The 26,366-nt window shown below is 38.0% G+C and overlaps 1 protein-coding gene across 5 annotated transcripts in view; it reads left to right on the top strand.

Moving 5' to 3' along the window:
- LOC117332646 (homeobox protein cut-like 1) overlaps positions 1-26,366 on the top strand; it is a 107,503-nt gene that overhangs the window by 68,746 nt on the left and 12,391 nt on the right. For 4 of the 5 annotated variants that reach the window (XM_033891631.1, XM_033891634.1, XM_033891635.1 and 1 more), the window contains 8 exons: positions 7,919-7,967; positions 9,050-9,223; positions 9,651-9,725; positions 13,664-13,770; positions 15,336-15,484; positions 16,985-17,578; positions 18,498-18,712; positions 19,530-20,604. In XM_033891631.1, the coding sequence (XP_033747522.1) occupies positions 7,919-7,967; positions 9,050-9,223; positions 9,651-9,725; positions 13,664-13,770; positions 15,336-15,484; positions 16,985-17,578; positions 18,498-18,712; positions 19,530-20,604 (2,438 nt within the window). The remainder of the gene's footprint in view (positions 1-7,918; positions 7,968-9,049; positions 9,224-9,650; positions 9,726-13,663; positions 13,771-15,335; positions 15,485-16,984; positions 17,579-18,497; positions 18,713-19,529; positions 20,605-26,366) is intronic. The other variant, XM_033891632.1, reaches the window with a different exon arrangement.

Below are 26,366 nucleotides of genomic sequence, written 5' to 3'. Positions count from 1 at the left end.
TCAGACGCTCTGCTGCGTAGGTTTGTCGTAATCCAGGTCTGCATGAAGCTTGATCAATTTATCATTTGCTCGCTCATACAGATTCCTGAGGCAGAATTTTCACTCTAATTGAGTTTAAATTTATACCTTAATGAATTCATGTTGAATTTGTTTCTTAACATCAGACGACTGTATTAAAAATCACGTTAATTTAAATAAGACAGATTTTGGACATGCAGTTTTATAAAGCTGGCTACAGTTATCTGTGTAGATAAAAAAGGTTGCTCACAGATTTTATCCATTTATTTGAATAAAACCATCTTCAGATATTTATTCTATCATATTCTAGTCATTAAGGCCATCTTGAACTCGGAAGTTGGATTATAATTCCTGATTCAGTTAGAGAAATGGTTAACTTTTGTACAGAGGTGTTCAGGAAACCAGATGAATTATGACAGTGTACAGTGGAATGATATCAGACAGTTATAAAGGATTTTGAGTCTTAGATGACAGTATTCTATTTGGTCAATGTGTTGACCATTTAGTGACCACTTCCTTATCAGTGACCATTAGGTAGCGATAAAATGATAAAATCGTTTATCTGGGGCCGCGTTCCTTATCGATCATATGGCGTGGTCACACAGGCTACACTCTAAATTAAAACCAGTCCGTCACCTCATTACAATACTCACTTAAAACTCCATTACAATATTCTCTTAAAGCTCCTTGAAAAGAAAAAAAACCTTGAAAAACAGAAAAAGGTTGAACAAACAGAAATTCGGTAATAAATGTTACTATATATAGACCTAAATTAGTAAAATAATTCTCTGGCACATTTATTGTGTTTAACCAAATTTTCTTTCCATGGATAGCTGGCTTTGTATTTACGGTCATCGGATAACTTTCTTTGTATTTCTACTGGGTTTTTTTGGGTCATAAAAGTGTTGGACGGTCACTATTAACAATCTAAAGCAGATATATTTTTCACGCACAGTTTTCTTTAATAAAACCAGTCAACATTCAAGATTTTTTTTTTTAATTAGGAATTTATGTTACATATTAGGGTAATAATTTTTTTTTAATCTTTAGAGTGGCTACTTCTTAAATTTCATGCCTGTCTGAGCATGAAAATGAATAACATTGTATGTGCATCCTGGATGCTAAAATTCTGTTTACAGAAATCAAATAAAAGTTTGATTTTTTTGCTACAGTTTTTCATTTTATGATATTGTGATTAGATTTGAATGTTTTCATAATTTTGACAAAAATAAATAAGTATATAAATGAAGAATTATTTGATTATTTCTGTGACAGAATTTGAGAGTAAAAAATGATCAGTAATTATCCAAAATAATTTATTGTATGCGAAATTCTCTTTGAATTATCAATTATTTTATCTTCATTAGCAAAAAAAATGTTTTGATCATGAAAAAATGTATTATTCAAATTGTCATTGATCTGTAAAAAAAAAAAAAAAGATTAAGAAAATAAAAAGTCACTTTTAGAGGTTCGGTTTTCCTGGGACAGGTCTGTAATATTACATCGTCTGCGATTTCAGTAAGGGCCTTGTAGGTCCCCGAGGTTCCCTGATTAATGGGCCTGCTAATCATATATACACATGTACATAAGGGGCCTTGTCAGTAGCAATGACATCAGTTTTTGGGTGAAAAATTGTATTTGTGAAATGGTTGCATAAATATTAATGTACACAACACACACGGTGACCCAGTAACCATGGTGACGGTACTAGCGCTGTTAAATTGTGGTTTTATATCCTGCACTACTTCAGAGCTCGTTACCTTGTGACAGTAAGCATATTTCAAACAAACTTTTGACAATGCTTACATTAATTTTTATGACTCTACGGTAATACAGTTTCACCGTTACAAATAAATATCTGTTTTAGCGGTCACATGACCAATAGATCTACACTTATTCTGATGTTAACTTTAAAGGCCCCAGGGCTTCAAAACGTCACGTTAACCAATACCTTACCATGTCAATTTAATTTTATTGACGAGAGAATTGAAGGAAAGGAACATCACCAAACTTGACCTATTTCAGTCTTGTTCGATTGATATAACATTTCTTCAAATGACACAAGATTTACTGAAACAGTAATTTGAATTATGGTAGAAAAGTACTTTCAGATTGTGTTTTTGGAGTACTTTCTGCCAATGAGCTGGATTGAAGTATCCAAAATAGATTTCTGGTGCCATTCTAGATTATTTTATACATTTGATTAAAAAATTAACAAAATAATTAAATGTAAACTATGGATTAAAAATTGGACCCAAGGTTTACAATAAGATTTTAACTCTTTCATTGTTTTGCCAAACTGATACACAAAACTTACTGATCTATGGAAACTAGGATAATTCTTAGAAATAGCTTACTTGGATTTAATGAGAAAAGTAAAAATTGAAGAAAACTAAGGAAGGTTCAGAGGGAAAGCATTTAAATAGACTGAAATGACAACAGGTGAAGAACTTGGAAAGGTTGTTTATCTGCGTAGATATGCCCTGTTTCTAGGAAATGATGACAAGACAACGACTCTGTGCGAGACACATATGATAACGATCAGGTATTGGAGTAGATGAAGTATTTTGCGTATAATTTATGCCTGGTTGGCTATACAGTAGATGGGGCCGATAGTGACACGCGGCGTGGAGGTCGGCGGGTCAAACTGTGATAAATTGGCAGCCCTGTTTAATTGTCAAACCTGTCACATCATTATATTATTGAATTCCTGAATACACTAATGGTCCTATATACCAGGTGTGGTTTGACGTCACCACATCCTGTCCAAACTGACTACCTGTCTATTGTGACCAATTGCTTACTTAAGCCTGATATAATGTTACAGTTCATGCACACTGCCTTTCCTGGATATTTTTTTCCGTGTGGCATATATTTCCTATCAAGTTCGACCACATGCTTAATTTTACCAAACCTTTTCATGTTAAGCAGTCTTTTCTTTTAAGGAGAATGAAATCTGCCTAGAATACTTGTGTAATTTCATTTCAGAACTCGCTTACTTTGGCCTGCTAAATGCTATACTGCAAATATTATTCAGTTCTATTTATCTGGACTGATCGTTTACTTTTGCCTGACATACTACTCTGAAATAATACAAAAACCAGGATCCAGTCCAGGAAAATAATTTAGTATGTATTATGACCAATCCTTCAGAGTTTTACCTTTTTAAGGAAATCAAATGGTAATTAAAATGACAATTATGTTGTCTGGGAGATTTTTATCAGCCAGAATTAATTGTTTCACGAGAGATCTTGGATTCTAGTTTTCAAGATAAATCGCAGTGGTATGATGGTTTTAATAACATTTCATGTCATGCTGAGTATCTCAAGATATGGGTGCCCTAAGCTATACCAAACACTGATCTGTTTTCACTTCTTCACAAAATTATCTGATTTTTATGAAATCTTGTAAGCTGTCCTGTACAGTGTTAACAGATACTATAGCTGAGTTGGACTGAAATCTACATATAATTATTGAGTAATCAAATCTGTTATTGGTCAACAGTTTAAACACAATTATTGAATCAAGCATAGATGATTGAATATTGGTCATTAACAATATATAAACAAAAAAGTTAGGATTTTTGAGAAAAAAAAGTTTTACTGAAATTAAGTAGTACATAAAAATTAAATTCTTTGGTCAGTATTGTGTGTATCGATGCCATGGAAGGGAGATAGGTATCGTTACACCTATGTATTTCCATATAGATAATTCATAGAAAATTTAACGAAGCTTATCACGTACATATCAATATTACAATAGGAGTCATTTCCTGAGGGAGGCAGAACTTCATAGTTTTAACAAAGCATTTTACTTATTATTGTTCTATATTAATATTTACAATGCACATATCTATATCTATATAAACTGAAATGGGAATATCTAGTGCTTGAAATGGTTATTTCAGTATAATAATTACTTGAGGAATTTCTATTTTAAGTTTCACCCTGGGAGACTTCAGTTTTTACTGGATGTTGTAATATACATAAGACACTGGAGTTTCAATTTCGGTAAAAAAATATTTGATTTTTTCTCATTGTTAATTTCTATATAATATTACTTTTGGCCTTTGATCTCTAACCTCAGCCCTCCTTCCTTTGCCCACATGCCCTCCTTCCTTTGCCCACATAACCCCCTTCCTTTCCTTTTTGCCCTTTGAACCTACTATACTCCACTTTCCTGACCAGTCCTAAGAGTGGGGCCGTCCCTCTAGGGAAATGGTAGTATGGCTGTTTGAGCGTTTTTACTGTTACCCGGTTTAAAGCCCCCAGGACTAGCAGAAGTGTGTCCTCTGCTCCCCTCCCCCTCCTCACAGCCAACATGTGGAAATGATTAAAGAGCACAGTTCTTGATAGGTGGCTAAAAATTCAAATTATATTACTATAAATCATTGGCGTCAAACGCCAGGAAGACCCAGTACAAAGTCATCAGTGGAGTGATCTTTGGCCGAGTGTACGATGGGAGGGGGAGAGAGAAACTGGGGGTCGAAGCACCCGCTAATCAATGCACTAATCATGTATGAGTAATCAATTAGGCTCGATCGGTAATCGTAAACACACTTATGTTTTTATCCCGTTTTCCTCCGACATTGATCCTCCCGCTCAAAGTTTTGATTACGTTAATGTGCCCGTGTGTCGTTTATTCAGCTGATGCATCATTGATATACATAATGGAGCCCCGACTCGGAAAAAACATCGTGTGATCTTTTATTTTCTTTAACAACGCTTTATGGTGGGAAAGCAGATCTCATTAGCAATGTTAAGTCGTTATACAAATTGAATAAAATGCAACTAAATTGTCCAACAGCGTCTTTTCTTTGGCTCGGAATTTTTATTGGGAAGTTCTGCTTATCGAATCTTGTTTATCTGAGACCAGAGTCGTGAGTAAGAAAAATATATTTTAGTGGTGGCTAAGTATAAATTGTTTTGTATATTTATGTTGAATATACATTTTCCGAAAATAAAAACCAAACATTTTAGGATGTAAACCACTTTAAGATGACTTTCACACAGTTTCATATATATTTTTCTACTTGTTAAATTGCTTAATAAAAACAACCTTTTTTTTGGCAGAGAGGGGGGGGGGGGGGGGGAGCATTATTTAGAATTTTAAGTAAAAAGCCTAATGTCTCTCCACCCGTAATTATAGATATAAAAAAGTTATGTTGATCAATTTGGTAAATGTTTTCAATTTTCGTAATGACTTTCAGGATAAGGTTTCATGTAATCATATTTCATTAGAGGTTAAAAAGTATTTCGGAAGTTTTAGAATTTATGTTCAGGATTTCACTTCTATTTGATTCAAGAAATTGGGGGCAATTTAAAATTTCAAGAAAACCAGGTGAGATTTGTAGGCATATATCTAAAATTTCAAGAAAACCAGGTGAGTTTTGTAGGCATATATATATATATATATATTGATGACACTTCTGACACAGGTGTGGAATTTAAATGTAGCAGAAATAAATATGTATGGAATTATATAAATATACCATATTTATATTCCAAGAATGATAAAATCACTTCACAGATTTATTCAAGGACTTTTTTTTGCCATCCTTGTTATGTAATTAATTTTGTCTTGTGTCGGTCAGAACGTAATATTAATCAACCTATATCGGTGTGTATATTTTAGTGTATCTGAGAGTTTAGGTATTAACGAAGTGAGTAATATCTTCGCTGCTGAAGGGTACAGTAAGATTAATTAGGCCAGCCTGTCAGCCCCACAGTCATATCTCGTGCAGGTGCGGAGAAAGCTCATTTGCATAACTGATTTATAGATATATCACGTATAAACGTCAATATCGTCACACACCAGTAAAACGTTGCCGGCTCCTAACGGTCAGTGCGTAATGCCTCTGGTGGTCATTTTGTCAAACCAAAGGATTAACTACTCAAATGTTAAGCTGCAGGATCGCTTACATGTTATCTTCAGTTTTGTTCATTCTGAATTTTTTATACTTCGAAAATAAATAAATGTTTAAATCATTGCAAAACGAATTTGATCAGAGAAGCTAGTTTGAACATTTTCACTGCTTTACTCCGCAAACATTTCTTGGATGGTGGTCATCTAACGGTCAGTTTGATTGTACAGTTGGTCATCTGTATGTCTTAAGTACAGCATATCAGTATTGTTTCATCGCTTTCATTGGTGTATTTGATCAGGTTTAATTAATTTGTATCCCAGCTTTACTCTTGGATCGGTCAATATCAGGTTTTATGATAATGCATGTATCGGAGTTAACACCTCATGAAAAGTCCATAACTGTCTGAAGGTCTTTTTCTCACTTAATCAAACAGAGAAAAATATGGCAATTTCTGCCAGAAAAAATATTCAAAGGGTGTTATACATGTTTATATGTAGGTAAACTAATTAATTATTGCCCATTCTGTTCTGGTGAATCAGTGTTCAGCCCGATTTGAATAATAAATTCATTAATGTCAACAGATAGATTAGTGTCACATAAGGTGGAACACAAGGAGGAATATTGTAGATGTCCTGCCTGACCTCTCTCCGACCTTTGCCCTCTGACCTTTACCTTTTTAGCATTAATGTGTAATTTCATATTGAATGAATTTGTTAGGATTTATAAGAAGTGGCATTTCACTAAAACAAATTGTCTGTTGTAATTAGATACTGTTTCTTTTCCTTTTCAACTGGTAATAAACCAGTATTTGGGAATAAGTCCATGTCTAGCAATAAGCCCATATCTGGGAATAAGCCCATCTCTGGGAATAAGTCCATGTCTAGCAATAAGCCCATCTCTGGTAATAAGCCCATATCTGGGAATAAGCCCAACCATGCCTATTGTAACGCATTTAAATGCTTATGAAGACTCTTTCCTCATCCTATTTGGAGGAAAAGTTTTGTATTGGCCTTCCTGGGCTTATATGGGATAAAATGTACTGATTAACTTAATTATATTTCATTATTATAACCATATTCTTGTTTGTTGTTTATTTCCGTAATTAGGGATACAATTGAAATTTCTATCCAATATTGATGATCAATTATTTTGATATCAATAATTATGAAATAATTGGCATCTTTTCACTTTGATAATTGATAAAAGACAGGTATTTGTTTTCTTGATCTTTCTGTCAATAATTGTACCAGTTAATGCCAATTAATGTTTTTTAAAAAAAAAATTAACTGAAGTTTGTTATTTTTTTTTCAAATGAAAATACTTTTTTTTTTTTTTGAGATTTACATGAAAATGACGTCTTTGAACAATGTAGCCCGAGGAGACATCAGTCAATGTCAGCAGCAGTTGCAGCTTTTCATAACCTGAAATTTAAAAAAAAAATGTTTACCTCAAATTATTATTATTTAATCACCTTTGCTGTTCTGAGCCCCGATGGCCGAGTGGTTCAGGTGTCCCGACACTTTATCACTAGCCCTCCACCACTGGGTTGCGAGTTCGAAACCTGCATGTAGCAGTTGCCAGGTGCTGACCGTAAGCCGGTGGTTTTTTTCCGAGTACTCCGGCTTTCCTCCACCTCCAAAACCTGGCACGTCCTTAAATGACCCTGGCTGTTAATAGGATGTTAAACAAAAACAAACCAAACAAACCAAACTGTTCTGAGCTTTATATGCCAATTAAGTTCTAAATTTTGATGTTTCAGAATGTTTTTAAAAAATTTTGAATTATAGTGTTGCTAAAGATTCATCATTTTACATGAGTAGAAAACTGAAAAATTCACAAACATCATAGGTGATAATCACCTTAGCCATTCCTAGCAGTATTATTTGCCAGCTTTGTCCCTGGTTATGACATTTTTGCAGCTTCATCATTTTAGAACTATACGTTTTCAGAGCAGTATTGGTCTATGGTACAAATAACAATATCAAATATTTTTATGGTAAAATTGTAGACTAATTTACATATTTGTTTTTTCAGGTCAGATGAAATGGAAATGGTGATGGCGGACCTGGAGCGTGCCAACGAGGTAGATATATTGTACCGTCATTTCAAACCAATTACTTATAAATGTGTATGGTAGCTGTTGAGCTGTGGTGATAGCTTCTCACTAGTTTGAAGAAAAAATGGAATACTTGGAAAAATCTGAACTATTTATGAAATCATAATTTTAAAAACACTGGAAGGGAGATAACTCTAATGTATATCACAAGTATGAAATTTCTGATAGCATGTATCCTTAAGTCAGGTAAATGACATTAATTGATATTAGATTAATATTAATAGGAATATTTAAATGATGTGAGATGATAAACCATACATGAAATTTGTAAGGTAGCAACACTTAATAAAATGTTCTGTAAATTTTGAACAAATGTCAGGGCCTGCTGTTGAGGTCGTGATGTGATATACATGGTCAGGGCCATTTTTTAAGGTCGTGATAACCTTAGATGTGATATACATGGTCAGGGCCATTTTTTAAGGTCGTGATAACCTTAGATGTGATATACATGGTCAGGGCCTGCTGTTGAGGTCGTGATAACCTTAGATGTGATGTACATGGTCAGGGCTGTTAAGGTCTTTATAACCTTAGATGTGATATACATAGTCAGGGCCACCTGTTTAAAGTCTAGATCACATAGATGTGTTGTACATTGTCAGGGCCACCTTTTAAGGTCTTGATAACCTTTAGATGTGGCCGGGGTCAGATGGTGATGAGATACATTATACATGGTTGGGGCCAGATAATGATGAAATACATTATACATGGTTGGGGCCAGATAATGATGAAATACAGTGTACATAGTTTGGGCCAGATGCTGATATGTACATATATATATGCTTTATGATATGTTATTGATTAACCATTGATTGTGGCTGGCTCTGCCTGATCAATAATGTATTGATTGGTTCTGTGGAGTTTGATACTTGGCTAGGGAAGTCTTTCATTGCACACAATATGACCCCCTCATAAAGTGTTATCTGGAAACAGACAACGAGAGATGTGGATTTTAGTGTTGTCTTCCTGATGTTTTGTGATTGAAGTCTTGCTGAATGACGTTTATACTTCACTAACAATGCACTGAAGTGTTGCTCTCTGTTGTTTTGTAGAGAGCAGCAGCAACAGAACGACAGGTAGAGCAACTACAGCAACAACTCACAAAAGCGGTGGCGCGTGACCAGACGGGTGCGGCCGAGAGCGTGGCCTCGCCCAATGTAGAACAGGCAATGGACATCCTTCAGCGCTCAAGTCTCGAGGTGGAACTCGCCGCCAAGGAGAAGGAGGTTTGTGTTCAGAAACAACACTTATTTATCAATAGACATTCCCTACTTTTCTGTAAACCATCAGTAGACCATCTCATTGACACATGGACTCAGAAGAGAAAGAAATCATTTTCAGGTCTTTTTTGGGACAAAGATTAGATCAGAGGTCATCTAAGCAAGGTCAAAGGTAGAATCAAAGGTCATAGAAGTTAGGTCAGAGGTCAACCAAGCAAGGTCAGAGGTTAAATCAAAGGTCAAACAAGCTAGGTCAGAGTGAGGTGAAAGGTCACAGAAGCCAGGTCAGAGGTTAAATCAGAGGTCAACCAAGCAAGGTCAGAGGTTAAATCAAAGGTCAACAAGCTAGGTCAGAGTGAGGTGAAAGGTCACAGAAGCCAGGTCAGAGGTTAAATCAGGTCATTGAAGGATAATACTATTTTATTTATTACAGATTGCTCAGCTAGTGGATGATGTCCAACGACTACAGGCATCTCTCAACAAACTGAGGGAGTCCTCGGCCAATCAGGTAAGCAGACTGTAGTCATGTGACTGTAAATTTGGAAAGCCCTTGGCCATCAGGTTAGCAAAATGGAGTCTGGTAACTATCAATTGGGAGAGTCCTTGGCCAATCAGGTGAGCAGACTGCTGTCATGTGACCATTTGTGTGGACTTCCTGAACAATAGGAGGGGGTTACTTTTCAATTTCTGTGGCTATTGGCTGATTTCAGTCATGTGACAAAATTAACAGTCCTCAACCAATGAGGTAAGCAGTCTAGAGTCATGTGACTTTTTTGGAAATGAGGAAGTCCTCGACCAATCTGGTGTTAATCCTTTACAAGAACAATCAGTTGGTTATTCTCGTTACAGATACATTGATACAAGTCATATGAAGTTGTTTTTCCCTTTGAGTAATTTTGTAACTCTGAAGGGGGCCGCGATAGCTCAGTAGGTTAGAGCACCTTCCATGTAATCTAAGATAAAGATCAGAGGTGTGTGGTTCGACACTCATTATCAGTGATGGTTGTGTCTGAAACGGGCCGGTCTGTGCTGTCGTGGTTGTGTCTTTGGGCAAGACACTTTACCCTTATAACTCTGGATAGCATGTGACAGGCATTCTGTATGTGGTTCAGTGAGGTAGTCACCAACTACTACAAGGTGACCCCGCCTCAAAATGACCCTGGCTGTTCACAGGATGTTAAACCCAGCAAACAAACAAATCCTACCTCTGATCTCATCAAACATTCTCAGATACTTTAGAGGTATTACCAAATGTTCTTAGTTTGTTATGGTACAATGCAATGACCACTTGACCAGTGTTTAGTATGAAGGGGTTTGGTATGTATATTTTCTAAGGTTTTGGGAGGAAGATTGCTGTTGAGGCGGTGGATTCAAACAACTAGTGGTCATAGGGATATAACTTCACTAATTACATTCTCATTTAAAATGTATGATTTTTTGACACATTGTAGTACAGGTCTCAGTTATAGACTTAAAGACAAGTATTGAAGAAATGAAATTTTCGAGCTGTCACTCACTGTGCAATGGAACACACGATGAAAAGCCAAAAACCTCGTGATGTCAGCACTCTCATGTATCCATCACTGCCAGAGAAAACCTAGCGTACATTTGTCCATTAAGGAAGACGATGCATATCACACATTTCGCTTGTCACTTAAGGCATCAATTAAGGATATATGATACCCACCTTCTCTCCTAAAGAGTTCCGAATGAAAATTCAATAAGTCCCCATCATCAGTAAATATATCAATAACAGGATTCATGACAAGGGGAGATAATTATTAAGCATAAGGGAAATAACTCCTGACAAAATAAGTTTTGTGTAAAAATTGACTGACTTTGTGTAAAATTTAATTATTATTGTGTAAAATTTAAATGATTTAACATATCAAATTTAATTATCATATGAAATTTTACTGATTATTTTGTAGAATTCAAATGATCATTATAAGAAATGTTCATCTTCACTGTTACTGCTTTACAAGATTGTATGAATTCTGAAAGGAAATCAATATTTGAAGACTTTCTAGGATTAAAACATGGAATTCTTTTTTTTTACTTTTATCTCTGAGCACTTACAACTGTTGCTTACACAGTGACAATAATGGATTAAGAATTTAAAATTATCAGAATTAGCAGCAACAAAAGCTATACAATGGACTGGAATCTGTATTCTAAGCCTTTAGCTTGAAATATCAGTATGAATACTTCGACTGTAGCACAAAGCTTCTTCAGTATAGAACAATGCTGACTGGCATTTTCTATGTGACAAACCTAATGGAAACGTGTAAATTTTTTACGCTCATTATCTGTCAGACTAGCATATAATTCATCACTTCCGTGTAGTGTTAGGACTACGGAGGACAAGTTAATCAGATTAAGTTTCAAAAATAGGTTAACTTCAGATGTTTAATTCAGGTAATGTTTACTTCAGATGTTTAATTCAGATGTTTACTTCAGATGTTTAATTCGGGTAATGTTTAATTCAGATGTTTAATTCAGATGATGTTACTTCAGATGTTTAATTCAGATGTTTAATTTAGATGATGTTTACTTCAGATGTTTAATTCAGATGTTTAATTTAGATGATGTTTACTTCAGATGTTTAATTTAGATGATGTTTAATTCAGATGTTTAATTCAGATGTTTGATTTAGATGATGTTTACTTCAGATGTTTATTTTAGATGATGTTTGCTATAGATATTCAGATGTTTGCCTTCGATGTTTTCTTCAGTTGTATACTAGATGTTTCAGTCAAATATTTTGTTCAGATGTTTACTTTAGATCTATACTTCAGATGTATACAAAGATGTTTCATTCAGATGTTTCGTTCGGATGTTTTGTTCAGATATTTTGTTCAAAAAATGTTTACTTCAGATGTTTACTTCAGATGTTTCATTCAGATGATGCTTACTACAGATGTTTATTTTTTTTCAATATTTTACTTCTTACATCAGGTCATGACGTCATATGTCGTTCCACACTATATAACAATAAAGGTCATATCTAGACGTGGTAGCATGACACGGCATGACTCCTGTACATTCTTGCTGGCTATAGCCACCTTGCAATGAAAGAAGTCATATGTTGTAGACGGTTATGTTCTAAAGATAAAAATTTTAGCGGATATTTGTGTAAATGAAGGAACGTCAGGTTGAGTCTAGGTTAAGACATTGTAACCATCATTACATAATACTACCAAGGCTGACGGCAGAGGAGCAGGTTTGGTGACGGTCCTTCCGATACGTAAACCTGGTATCCATTCTGTTTTTAATCAGGCACGGAGAATTTCCCCTGATAAAATGTTTTATTGTATTTGTAATGTAAGTTGATCCGGTGGGGACGGAGAATCAATGTTATCCAGTATTGATTCTCGAGTCCTGTCGAACAAACGACTCCCTATTGAAAACTTCATTGATTTCTGATGCAGGCTTTGTTGGCAAGTGAGCGGTTACCATGGCAATGTGATGAATGGCAATCAATTATTGACAGCTGTTGCCGTGCCAATGCATCAGTCGATTCGGAGAATCAATAATATCTGCTCAACGCCATAGATTACGAGGATTATTTTTAATTGATTTTTATTTTCTTTTGCATTATCTATAAATCCTGAATCATGTCAAATTTATTGAATTTTAAACTACAATGTTCACTTAAGAAAAAAAATTTACTGAAAAAAATAATAAATCTTCAATCTGGTATCAACAGTACATTGCAGAAATCAATACTCTGATAAGGAAATAGCGGATATTTTTTTCTTTTTTTAATTATTAATCTGTTTCTATCAGCCATGTTCATTGTGCTCAATATTTTGGTAGCTAACACTTAGCAATCATTTCTTGTCTGCTTTTCTGAGAGTGACTTCAGATATATATTTGTAACACAGGTTTATAGTCCACATACTGGCTCCAAAAATAGGGAGTATTTCACGTCTTTTAAAGTCATGATCAGCTGAGAACATTATCAGAGCCATTATTCTGGTACTGTTGTATTATGTAAAGATGTTGTATGTAGCTAGAGCGAGGGATAGACTTGGTTATCGCTGGGTGACACGGTCGTCCAAGCTCTAACAGAGTCAGGTGACGATCCCTTAGGCCTATACTGCTCTACAACTAAAATGGCTGTAAAAAATGCAATCTCTGAAATCATCTCTCAAATGAAATTAGGGGCTTCGATCAGAGAGTGTTTTGAAGGTTCTGTCTGGTTATGGTATGTACTGACTTGTCAAAATGGCGGCAGTCCAACTCTTAAATGTATTACTTGTCGGCATCGCACCATGATATATAACAGTGTGACAGCGTGTGGGTGACAAAACACACGTGTCACACATGGATCTGGCTTCCAAATTTATAAAGAAAAAAATCTTCTGAATAAAAGGAGTAAAAATTACATAATAATTTTTTAAAATTGCAAACATATTTATTTCAAAACATTTGTGGTTATAGGTGTCCAAGCTAGAGGAGGAACTGACTCTAAAAAATGAGGCGTTCAGGGTGTTGGAGGAGAAGATGAGGTCACAGGGGGACTATGAGGAGGTCAAACGCGAACTAGTGTATGTATTATTCTGCACACTGAACACAATTTCTAAATTCCTTAATCTTTTCCCATTACCCTTATTCTTTACCCTATTCCTACTAACCTTATTCTTTACCCTATTCCTACTAACCTTATTCTTTACCCTATTCCTACTAACCTTATTCCTTACCCTATTCCCACTATCGTTATTCTGTACCCTATTCCTGCTACCCTTTTTCTTTTACCCTATTTCAACTACCTTTATTCCTTACCCTATTCCCACTATCCTTATTCATTACCCTATTCCCACTAACCTTATTTCTGTTTATACCTTATTCTCATCCAGCCAGATGCTTTATGCACAGTAAACAAGAATTTGTCTTTATTCCTTACTCTAGATCTATTCCCATCATCCTTATTCTTACCTTGTTCCCACTAGCCTTAATTACTTACCCTTTTCCTGCTAACTCTATTCCTTAAACTTTGATATGCTCACACTTGTACCTGGATCGAGCCATCAAGTTCCTCCGTCTTCATCAAACTGGACAAAACATGGCCAAATTTGTTTAACTATGACACCTGTTTTTATGATAACTGGGCACAATACATATACATATTAGAACCTGAGATATCTTTCATAAAATAAAGAAACCAGTTAAGTCTCTTACTCCCATAAATTGTGGCCTAATTATCCCCACTCTGCCCCCTGAGCCAAAGAAGCATGCTCCATCTACTGAATGAGAAATACCGCATTTAACTCTATGTACCTGTTCCTTTTACAAAAAAACATACCACAAATCTTTATATTTATCTTAGAAGTAAATACAAACGATTTATTTATTCTTTATTTATTGTATCTATTGGATGAATCCAAAAATAATACTTACATCGCTGTGGTTAGTTGTTACCAGCCGATGTCTGAAGGTAAGAAAACATAGACAATCTCGATCTGTTGCCAGGATGTTTTTTCATGTTAGAATTATCTCCCTTTATCACTAGACTTGTGTCAGTTAATACTCCATTAATCACTTGACAGAGACAATGAGATAATCGGGGCATCCAGTTGACCCTTGACCTTTAGCAATAATTTCTCAAAAATATGAAGGGTCAAGACATAAAGACAAAAATGTCAAAAAGACATGTTCCTTCAATCTTAAGAGCAAAATCTCAGTTTGAAGAGTCAAAACATTTTGCTAAGTGGATCCAGTGGATGCCCTGAAAATGTTTAAAAGTTGTATTTTCTCATATCATATTTTTAAAGAAAAACAATTCCAGTAAAACATCTACCAATCCCCAGGACTCAAGGTTTGGTTAAGGGGTACCACCTATAGAATTTATCTAATAAATTACATAAAAGTAATAGGAAGGTTATCCAACCATGTATAGAAGTGATTTATTGTGGAGTCCTGGGGTCAGGTAGATATGTTATTGGAATAACCCTTTCATGTATCTAGTCAAAATCTGAAGGTATGTCATGCTGATCGTTCATCACTTATTTCAGATGGAAATATCATTCACTGGCATAAAAGATGATTTTGCTAAACTGTAAAATTGACATTTGATAGAGTAAATGGCTATTATACTGTACTTCCTAACTTTCAGTGTGCTCAAATCCATTGAGTTTTCACAACCGACCGAGGAATCCGGAGAGGAGGGCAAATCCAAGTCCTTGGAGATGCTGCTTCTGGAGAAAAACAAGAGCCTCCAGTCGGAGAACACTACAGTCAAGTTAGCCAAGAGCGAGGTGTCAGGTTGGTTATCTCCCTTTATTAGATGTGGGACCACACACTGCACATTTGCCATTGGTTAAAAATTAAAAAAAACATTTCGGCAGAAAGATTCAATTTTATTCCGAATGCGAGATTTTTTAAAAATAGTCACTCGAGAAAATTCTTTTGTCAAGATTTGAGTACTTACACTTAATTAAGGGCTAAAAAAAACCCAGTAAGTAACAGATGTTGATTGAAAGGTTAAAATATTTAATTTCTTGTAAAAATGCAGCGAGTTGCCATTCTTTTTTTTTCTTTTTTTTTTGCCAAGTTTTAAGAGAGCAAAAACAGTAAAAATAAGGCTGTTAATTGAAATGTTAAATATCAAATTTCTTGTAAAATAGCAGCGAAGGGCAGGTTTCAATAGTCCTGAGATTCTAACCAAGAGAAAGAAAAATGAATAACAAATATCTCGACATTCAAGTTGACAGAGGTTTTTCTTCGAAATTTAAATTAACAGAAAACCTGAACCAATGTGTGGTTTCCAGTTTTAGTGTAAAATGGCAAATGTGTAGTTCGTGCTAATAACTGGTTTGGAACCAAGATATGGTTTTTCTTTTTCCTTCACATTACTTTTAACATGTTTGTAGAAAGAGCAAACGAAATAATTAAGGGAAAATCTGTATAACTGGCATGTGTGTTCTTTGATTAAAATGTATATAGATTGGAGATAATTACTACACTTTTTTCACTCACCAATTTCCACTAATGAAGCCATTTTTGAAGTGGTCTACTAACATTTTGTTGTGTTTAGAACACCTAATAAGCACCTCTCCCTTACTCGTTCCTTATTCCATCCCTCCTTCAGGACTTATTCCAGGCTTTCTCTCACTTGAGCCTAAATAGAGATTCCTCTTTTGGACTGAAATAAAAGTTCCTTTTCGGAGCCTCATTAAATATTCCCTCTCTGGGGCCTCATGGAGATTCCTTCTGTTTGGTCTTGGTAGGAGTTACCTCTTGGACTACAATGGAATGATCCATCCTTCTGAGGCTCCTTGGAATGTTCCATATTCTTTGGTCTCAAAGGAGTATAATGCATGATGTATTTCTCAAGCTTAAATGGAATGCTCCTCCCTTGAACACCAGAGAATTTCTTTTCTTTGGGCTCAACGGAGGAGCATATCCCACAGCTCTGTCCCTCTCTTGGGCCTCAGTAGAGGTGTAACGAGAGGCAACCCTCCCCGCGTCTCACTGGCGTGGCCCCTGCTTGGGCCCCCAGGATTCCCTTGCCTTACTAAGAAAGGTGTTGAGTGTCATGAAAGGCATTTGATCAATTCGGGAACAACCCAAAAAGATAAAAATCCACAGTGGTTCAAAGTTTTGGCAACAACAGAAACAAACAAAAAAACAACAACAATAATTGCCCCCAAATAACTGCAATAATGCAGTATGCTGGCTGACTGCATGGTGTATATTTGTACTCTCCCTTCTAACAAGGCTACCTGACAGTGCTTTCATGTACATCTCTCACCTTCCTTACAGGCGATTCGACCCCCGCTCTCTCCGAAAATGCCGAAGCATTCGCGTCAATGTTGGGCGAAGAAATTGCAGCAACGTACCAGCAGCAGAAGGAACAACAACGGGAGCAGTCTCAGCCGCAACAGGATGTGTCCCGGATTTCAACCCCCTCCACGCCCTCTAGTGGCGGCGGGGCAGAGTCAGAAAAATCCTCACCAAAACGAACATTTGAACGAGTACCCAGCATTCCTAGTTCGGACGTGTCACAAATTCCTCCGCCATCGCCACAATTCTTCCCTTTTGGAAACGGACCTTTAATATCAAACTATGTAGGGATGGGAGGTGTAGTGAAATCGGAGCCTAATAATTCACAGGGTCTTGACACCTCCCTTGTAGCAAAGACAATCCGTGAACTATTGAGTATACACAATATTGGCCAGCGCCTGTTCGCTAAACATGTGTTAGGGCTTTCACAGGGCACGGTCAGTGAACTGCTGTCCAAACCCAAATCTTGGGACAAACTGACGGAGAAGGGAAGAGAGTCCTACCGAAAGATGTATCAGTGGGCGACGGACGACCGAAACATTCTAAGCCTCAAGGCTATTTCACCAAAGAAAAGTGAGTTTATTTCTTTTCTGCATGTTTCTGAATGGAGACCCTTATTTACAGGGGTATCACTTCATCGTCCTTGAACAATGAGCAGAACCATTCCTGAAATGAAAAATTCCTCTTTTTCATAAGAAAATCTGGCAAATTGGATTTTTCAAAGATAAAATAATACACCTTTCATTAGTTTTTCAGTTTTTGAAAAAATCTTTTTGCTGTTTTTGGCAAATAAAATTTAGAATTATTATCACCTGCCTAAAATACTCTTTCTGCATCTCAGTTTGCTTAAAGATCAACTTCCTAAAATGAAATTTGTCTTGATTTTTTTCCACCAAGAAAAAAATTCTTAAAACATTACTCTAAAAACTTGTTTTGTTTATAATTCTTGTATCTTTGTGATAAAATTAGAATCTTTTGAGTCTTCAAAAACAAGTTGACTAAGATTTAGGAAGTTTTACTTTTTGCCCTGAAGAATTTACAGGGAAGGACATTCTTTGTTAATGTTGAATTTAAATTTTGTATGCAAGGCCACACTAGTTTCATTTCTTTCCCCACTTTTCCTCCTGTCAAAAAAAAAGAAAAAAATTCTTTGGTTCCAGAACTAAGACGCAATACCGTTTAATTTTCTGAAGAGAAAATATGTTGACATCAAACAAAACAAGGAATGAGTTTAGTGTGGCCTGATTTTAACTGTATTTTCTGCTCTACTGCCGTGTTTACTGCCCGCTGTATGCTGCCTCTCCGAAAAAAATTTAACCAGTTTGTGACATTTTTGAGTCACCTGTGGCATTTAGAGGTTTCATTTGACATTTTAAGGTCACATGATACCTCTAGAGGTCACTTGTAAGACTTCAAGGTCACATGGTGCCATGGTGATGGGTAACAAATCAACTTATGTGCCTTGTTACCATGACGATGATTTATATTGCAGCAAACAAGGCAGCAACAGCGGCAGTAACCGCGGTAACAAGTGGCAGTGACGGGATATCATCATCAATGTTTAACTCTCTACTCCCTGCGCTGTTCACAGGCTCGCAGCACCTCGTGCCTAGCGTACAGCACGATGACTCGCACACCGAGGAACGCATTGCTCAAATCCTTAATGACGCTCAAAAAGCTATGCACATGAAAAAGGCCATGGAACAGGTAAAGGCAGGCAACTAGAGTGATGTGGGTCATGTTAAGGTGAAGTAGGTCAGTAGGTCACAGAATGTAGGCCGTGTTGCATAAATATAGGTCACATAGAAGATGAAGGTCAACCAGATAATTTAGGTGATGCATACTTGGATAACACAGACAAAAGACAATGTAGGTCAAACATATAATACAGGTCAAGGTCAAATTAAGTAGGTCAATGCCAGGCAATATAGGTCAGTCAGATAATGTAGATAAGAGTTGAACAAGGTAGGTCAGTTAAATGATTTAGAACAAAGTTAGAAAAGGTAGGTCAAGGTCATATAATGTTACTAAAATAAAGTAGGCCAAACTCGGACAATAAAGTTCAAGGTTACTGTAAAGATGATTGTGTAGGTCATGTGATGAAGATATTTGAAGATTTAAGATTTTTCAAAAATGACCGCAATGCGACCTGTACTGTAAGAGATAGCATTTCATTGTATGTGTATTATAGGTATATAGGTAACTAGGTAATAATTGTAGGTCAATGAAAATGTTTAGAGAGTCTGAAATGAAAATAGAGAACACATTTCCTAGATAAATAAGAAGATTGGAACGAAGTTACTTCTGACTAAGCATCAATGACTGTTTGTTAACAAAGTTACAGTTCAGTGTCAGAGAAATTTGTATATTTATCGATTTAAATAAAAAAGAATTATAGACTACAGACAATTCCAAGTTTACCATTAACGTCTTGACTGCTCTTTAAAGTTTTAGGATCCAGCACCGTTCTATAGTAAGTACTGTGTGATTTGCCCCTCCGTTATCCTGCGTATTTGTTTTTCAGCACCAGGTGGCGTCGGCCATGGCCAGCAGTATTTACCAGCAGGAGATGACACGACTTGCACAAGTTTCTGACCACCAGGTGGCGCTACGCAGTCCGAACTCTGTATCTTCATCCAATCATGCGCATCACACGTCACACTCACGAAAATACAGCATTGATGGAGAGCGACATCGAGATAACGTGGAAAATTCTGTGTCCTCCAAAGAAATGGTTGAACGCATCTATAGACAGGAACTCCTCAAGCTGGCCAAGGCTGCGGAGAGTGCCGGTAACCTCGCCGCCAGCTCAATGTACCAACAGGAACTCGCACGCCTTGCCGTCAATGCCCAGAAGGAGGATCAAGAACCAGGCGAGATACGCCGCTCTCACAGTTCGCCGGAGAACCCAACAGTAAAGACAGAGCCGCCAGATAGTACCTCGGATGATATGGGATCACATTTTAATGGATTCCAGTCTAACGGCCCCATCGACCTGAGTAAACATAGTAACTCGGCTCCAACAACACCGACCTCTGGCAGCTCCGACAAGTCGCCCTCTGACCCCGTTCATCATGCTGGAAGTGCCTTTTTCTTAGTAAGACCCAAGATGAATGGTCACGAAAACGGTTTTGAAAAACCACGTTTTGGATCGTACGCCCCGGCGGAGTGTATATCGCCACTACAGCGCATGCAAAGCATTGCCAACTCTGTAATGTCACGACCCCATGTTGGAGTGTCTTCTAATAAACCCCTTAGGGCAGTGCTGCCACCTATCACACAAGAACAGTTTGACAAGTACGGAAACATCGGTACGGAAGAGTTAGTTAAACAGGTGAAGGAAACGCTAAGTCAGTATTCGATCAGTCAACGCCTGTTTGGGGAGAGTGTTCTCGGTCTATCGCAGGGTTCAGTAAGCGATCTCCTCGCACGGCCGAAGCCTTGGCATATGCTCACACAGAAGGGGAGAGAACCCTTCATTAGAATGCAGATCTTTCTGGAGGACACCGAGGCTATCCCGAAACTAGTGGCGTCGCAGTATCACATCCCACCTGAGAAATTGATGAGGTCAGCCAGTTCCCGTCTCCCAGGAGAACAATGTAGGTCATATTGTTTGTTTAAACAGATTTTTTTCCCTTCATTTTATGTTTGAATTTCATAAAATCTTGATTTATTTCAATGAAAAAATCATTCATCAAAAACAACAGCTAATTATTCTGCAATACTACTATATGAACTTTTGTTATGGATAACGATTTCATTATTTTAATCAAGAAAGTTTTTTTTCTGATGAGAACCGTATTAAACAATGTTGTAATCATATGATAGTAACAAAGACCGTTAGCTTGGAGGAGGAACAATTTGGTCAATCGGTCAGTTTATTGACCGTTATGGGGGTTAGATCGACCCCTTTCCATCATTTGTATTTCATTTCACTTTCCATCGATATATTTTGGACACTGAATATGTGAACCAACAAGATAACTGTTTCCGAGGTTAAAAAAAATTTGTTGCCATGGATACCAGTTTGCTTGAATTTTGGTCGAGATGAAGGAACTGGATTGATGCGTCAACATGTTAAGTTTGGTGAAATACAAGCGATGGAGGTTGACAGTTCCTCTTCCAAGTGTTTACTAGACTTACCGCTCCAGTAAGCATCTAACAAGCATGTTGTTAACACAGCAAGCCAGTGTACTGCGCTGTGGACTCTAGGGGGCAGCACTAGTAGTATGGTAGGGATAACCTCTAGGGGGCAGCACTAGTAGTATGGTAGGGACAACCTCTAGGGGGCAGCACTAGTATGGTAGGGGCTTCCTCTAGGGGGCAGCACTAGGAGTATGGTAGGGACAACCTCTAGGGGGCAGCACTAGTATGGTAGGGGCTTCCTCTAGGGGGCAGCACTAGGAGTATGGTAGGGACACCTCTAGGGGGCAGCACTAGGAGTATGGTAGGGACACGCTCTAGGGGGCAGCACTAGGAGTATGGTAGGGACACCCTCTAGGGGGCAGCACTAGGAGTATGGTAGGGACACCCTCTAGGGGGCAGCACTAGGAGTATGGTAGGGACACCCTCTAGGGGGCAGCACTAGGAGTATGGTAGGGACACCCTCTAGGGGGCAGCACTAGGAGTATGGTAGGGACACCCTCTAGGGGGCAGCACTAGGAGTATGGTAGGGACACCCTCTAGGGGGCAGCACTAGGAGTATGGTAGGGACACCCTCTAGGGGGCAGCACTAGGAGTATGGTAGGGACAACCTCTAGGGGGCAGCGCTAGGAGTATGGTAGGGACACCTTCTAGGGGGCAGCACTAGGAATATGGTAGGGACACCCTCTAGGGGGCAGCACTAGGAGTATGGTAGGGACACCCTCTAGGGGGCAGCACTAGGAGTATGGTAGGGGACACCTTCTAGGGGGCAGCACTAGGAGTATGGTAGGGACACCCTCTAGGGGGCAGCACTAGGAGTATGGTAGGGACAACGCTCTAGGGGGCAGCACTAGGAGTATGGTAGGGACAACCTCTAGGGGGCAGCACTAGTAGTATGGTAGGGACACCCTCTAGGGGGCAGCACTAGTATGGTAGGGGCTCCTCTATGGTATGGACAACCCTCTAGGGGCAAGCACTAGGATTGGACACCCTCTAGGGGGCAGCACTAGGAGTATGGTAGGGACAACCTCTAGGGGGCAGCACTAGGAGTATGGTAGGGACAACCTCTAGGGGGCAGCACTAGGAGTATGGTAGGGACACCCTCTAGGGGGCAGCACTAGGAATATGGTAGGGACACCCTCTAGGGGGCAGCACTAGGAGTATGGTAGGGACAACCTCTAGGGGGCAGCACTAGGAGTATAGTAGGGACACCCTCTAGGGGGCAGCACTAGGAGTATGGTATGGCAACCTCTAGGGGGCAGCACTAGGAGTATAGTAGGGACACCCTCTAGGGGGCAGCACTAGGAGTATGGTAGGGACAACCTCTAGGGGGCAGCACTAGGAGTATAGTAGGGACACCCTCTAGGGGGCAGCACTAGGAGTATGGTATGGCAACCTCTAGGGGGCAGCACTAGGAGTATGGTAGGGACACCCTCTAGGGGGCAGCACTAGTAGTATGGTAGGGACACCCTCTAGGGGGCAGTGCTAGGAGTATGGTAGGGACATCCTCTAGGGGGCAGCACTAGGAGTATGGTAGGGACATCCTCTAGGGGGCAGCGCTAGGAGTATGGTAGGGACACACTCTAGGGGGCAGCACTAGGAGTATGGTAGGGACACCCTCTAGGGGGGCAGCACTAGGAGTATGATAGGGATGGACTTTAAGGGGTGGGCATTGGGATATTCAGTAGGAGCAACCTCAAAGGGGCAGCACTGGGTGTTAAGAAGGAGTAGCCTATAGGGGGCAGCTCTGGGAATACAATTGGATTAGCCACTAGGGGGCAGCACTAGAAATTCAGTTGGGTCAGCCACTAGGAGGCAGCAGTAGGAATATAGTAGAGGCAACCTCTAGAGGGCAGCACTGACAGTATGGTGGGGGAGGGGGGGGGGGGGGGGCAGCACAAAGATAATACTAGGGATAGTGTGTAGGGGTCAGCACTTGGAGGAAAAGTCTGTAGGGGCAGGTCTAGGGTAGTGTTTAGGTCTAGGGTAGTGTTCAGGGGTAGTGGAGGAAAAGTCTGTAGGGGCAGGTCTAGGGTAGTGTTCAGGGTTAGTCTGTTGAGGGAAGGAACAGGAAAGGTTTAGATGAGGTGTTGAATCTGAACAAAAAGTAAAACCAGATTTTATAGGAAACAGTTGATAGATGAAACAATTTCTGTGGTGTTCTGAAATAATGCTTTATATTATGCAGTGAATGAATATATTTACTTACTGGTAACAGACAATGGCGTATTTGTCTGAGTTTACCAAGGGAGATAACTTTATATTGCTTGCCATTTTTAGCAGAACATTATATTTATAATTAATCAATAAGAAATATCATTATAGGCACATTAGCAATTCTGTTTATGAAAAAGTATTTGTTTACACTTGGAAAACATAGATTGGCCAAGTTAATAGTCTTAATTCAAATTAGTTGTTTTATTTATGGATATGCTTTACTGACCATAGAGGTATTGTCAAAGTGTTAAAGGGGCATAACTCTAAAATTAAATCCGAATTCATTCCAAAAAGAAAGAACAGTGGTTCAGTCTGGGGGAATAATTGATTGCTCAGCTCTATGTCAAAAGTTTGTTAACTTTTTTAATTTGAAATGAGAGATAACTCTATTGAGATTGTAAGTAGAACGGGAGACAAATGGGAATGACTATAATGACTAATTTGTGAATAGAAAGGGGAGATAACTTGGTACAAATGCCAAAAGGGGAGATAAGTATGTATAATCTGCTGACGTAATCCGGCCGGTCTTCTCCTAACAGCTTTGTCTAGGAATCTCTGACGTGGTTCTGCGGCCAATGACCAGCGCGTGTACCAACAGTTACATGCCTCTAATCCAATATATATAACGATGTGCATGTCTTATTAAACAAAAATGCATTTCTATTTATGTATATATACATATTTATCCACATATCGTAACAAGATGGAGGATGGATGCATGGCAGACGGCGCCCTTAACCCCTGGCCTATATATATATATATACTCCTGTATGCAGTGCCCCCTATCCCTTCTGAATGCCGATTCATACTAATACCTATATTCGCCCTCTAGGCTGCGGAACATCAGTTAACACTACAGAGGGTGCACTTTGCTGACAAATTTCTTCCCCAGTGTAAAAAAAAAAAAAAATTAAACAATTTTTTTCATTTACATTTATAATCTGAATAAAAGCGACAACAACGCATCAAAAATCATATTTCATTTTATGCGTGCATAATACTAAAATGGTATTGATATTTACGGCCAAAATTATTCAAACTTGTGCCGAGAATTATTTATACAGGCGCTTCCATTGACTGTGAAGTCACATTGATATTTGTATATAAAGCCTTTTATTTTGTAAAACTGGCTGAGATATTGTGTCTTTGTGAATTTATTTAACAGAAATCGCTGCATTCATCACTTAGACCAATATGACTTAAAACCAAGGTCAAAATCTCTCAAACAGAAGCCTCTGTTGATTACACAAAGACAATTAAACAGCGATGTTTTAATAGATTTTGACCTTCCATGACCTCACTAAACACATACATGTAAAATTCAAGTGGCATAGAAGAAACCACCATTTTATGATATAAAAATAACATGAAGCAGATCACAAATCTCCATCATTAAACAGTGGCACTCCACTTTAAAATTGTAAACAAAACCTCTTAACTTTAAAATCGTAAACAAAACCTCTCAAATCTAGAATCACGAACAAAACCTTTCAACTCTAGAATTGTATACAAAACCTCTCAACTCCAGAATGGTAAACAAAACCTCTCAACTCCAGAATCGTAAACTAAGCCACACAACTTTATAATTGTAAACCAAACCTCTCAACTCTAGAATCGTGAAAAAAGCCACAGCTCTAAAATTGTAACCAAAGCCACACAACTCTAGAACGGTTAACAAAACCGCTTGACTCCAACATCGTTAAAAAAGCCACACAACTCTACAATTGTAACCAAAGCCACACAACTCTTGAATTGTAACCAAAGCCACACAACTCTAGAACGGTTAACAAAACCGCTTGACTCCAACATCGTTAAAAAAGCCACACAACTCTAGAACGGTTAACAAAACCGCTCGACTCCAACATCGTTAAAAAAGCCACACAACTCTTGAATTGTTAGAAAAACCACCAAACTCTAGAATTGTAAGCAAAGCCACACAACTCCAAAATTGTAAACAAAACCTCTCAACTTCAAAATTGTTCAAAAAGCAACACAGCTCTCGAATCTTAAGCAATTCCACTCAGATTTAGAGATTTTGTAAATGTGCCTCTCACAAGTCTAAAATCTTATTAAACAAGGCCACTCCCAACTCTACAAGCCTTAACTGTGCCACTCTACTCTAGAATTATAAATGATGCCACTCACAAATCAAGAATTGTAAACTGTGCCACTCAACTCTAGTATTATGAATGATGCCACTCACAACCCTACAAGCATAAACTGTGCCACTCAACTCTAGAATTATAAATGATGCCACTTACAAATCAATAATTGTAAACTGTGTCACTCAACTCTAGTATTATAAATGATGCCACTCACAAATCAAGAATTGTAAACTGTGCCACTCAACCCTAGAATTATAAATGATGCCACTCACAAATCAAGAATTGTAAGCTGTGCCACTCAACTCTAGAATTTTAAATGATGCCACTCACAAATCAAGAATTGTAAACTGTGCCACTCAACCCTAGAATTATAAATGATGCCACTCACAAATCAAGAATTGTAAACTGTGCCACTCAACCCTAGAATTTTAAATGATGCCACTCACAAATCAATAATTGTAAACTGTGCCACTCAACTCTAGTATTATAAATGATGCCACTCACAAATCAAGAATTGTAAACTGTGCCACTCAACTCTAGAATTATGAATGATGCCACTCACAACCCTACAAGCATAAACTGTGCCACTCAACATAGAATTATAAATGATGCCACTCACAAATCAAGAATTGTAAACTGTGCCACTCAACTCTAGAATTATAAACAGTGCCACTCACAAATCAAGAATTGTAAACTGTGCCAGTCAACTCTAGAATTATAAATGATGCCACTCACAAATCAGGAATTGTAAACTGTGCCACTCCACCCTAGAATTATAAATGATGCCACTCACAAATCAAGAATTGTAAACTGTGCCACTCAACTCTAGAATTATAAACAGTGCCACTCACAAATCAAGAATTGTAAACTGTGCCACTCAACTCTAGTATTATGAA

The sequence above is a fragment of the Pecten maximus genome, chromosome 8, assembly GCF_902652985.1.
Source record: "Pecten maximus chromosome 8, xPecMax1.1, whole genome shotgun sequence".
NCBI lineage: Eukaryota > Metazoa > Mollusca > Bivalvia > Pectinida > Pectinidae > Pecten > Pecten maximus.
Note: the sequence above shows the minus strand (reverse complement) of the source record. Positions and strands in the feature narration are given on the sequence as shown.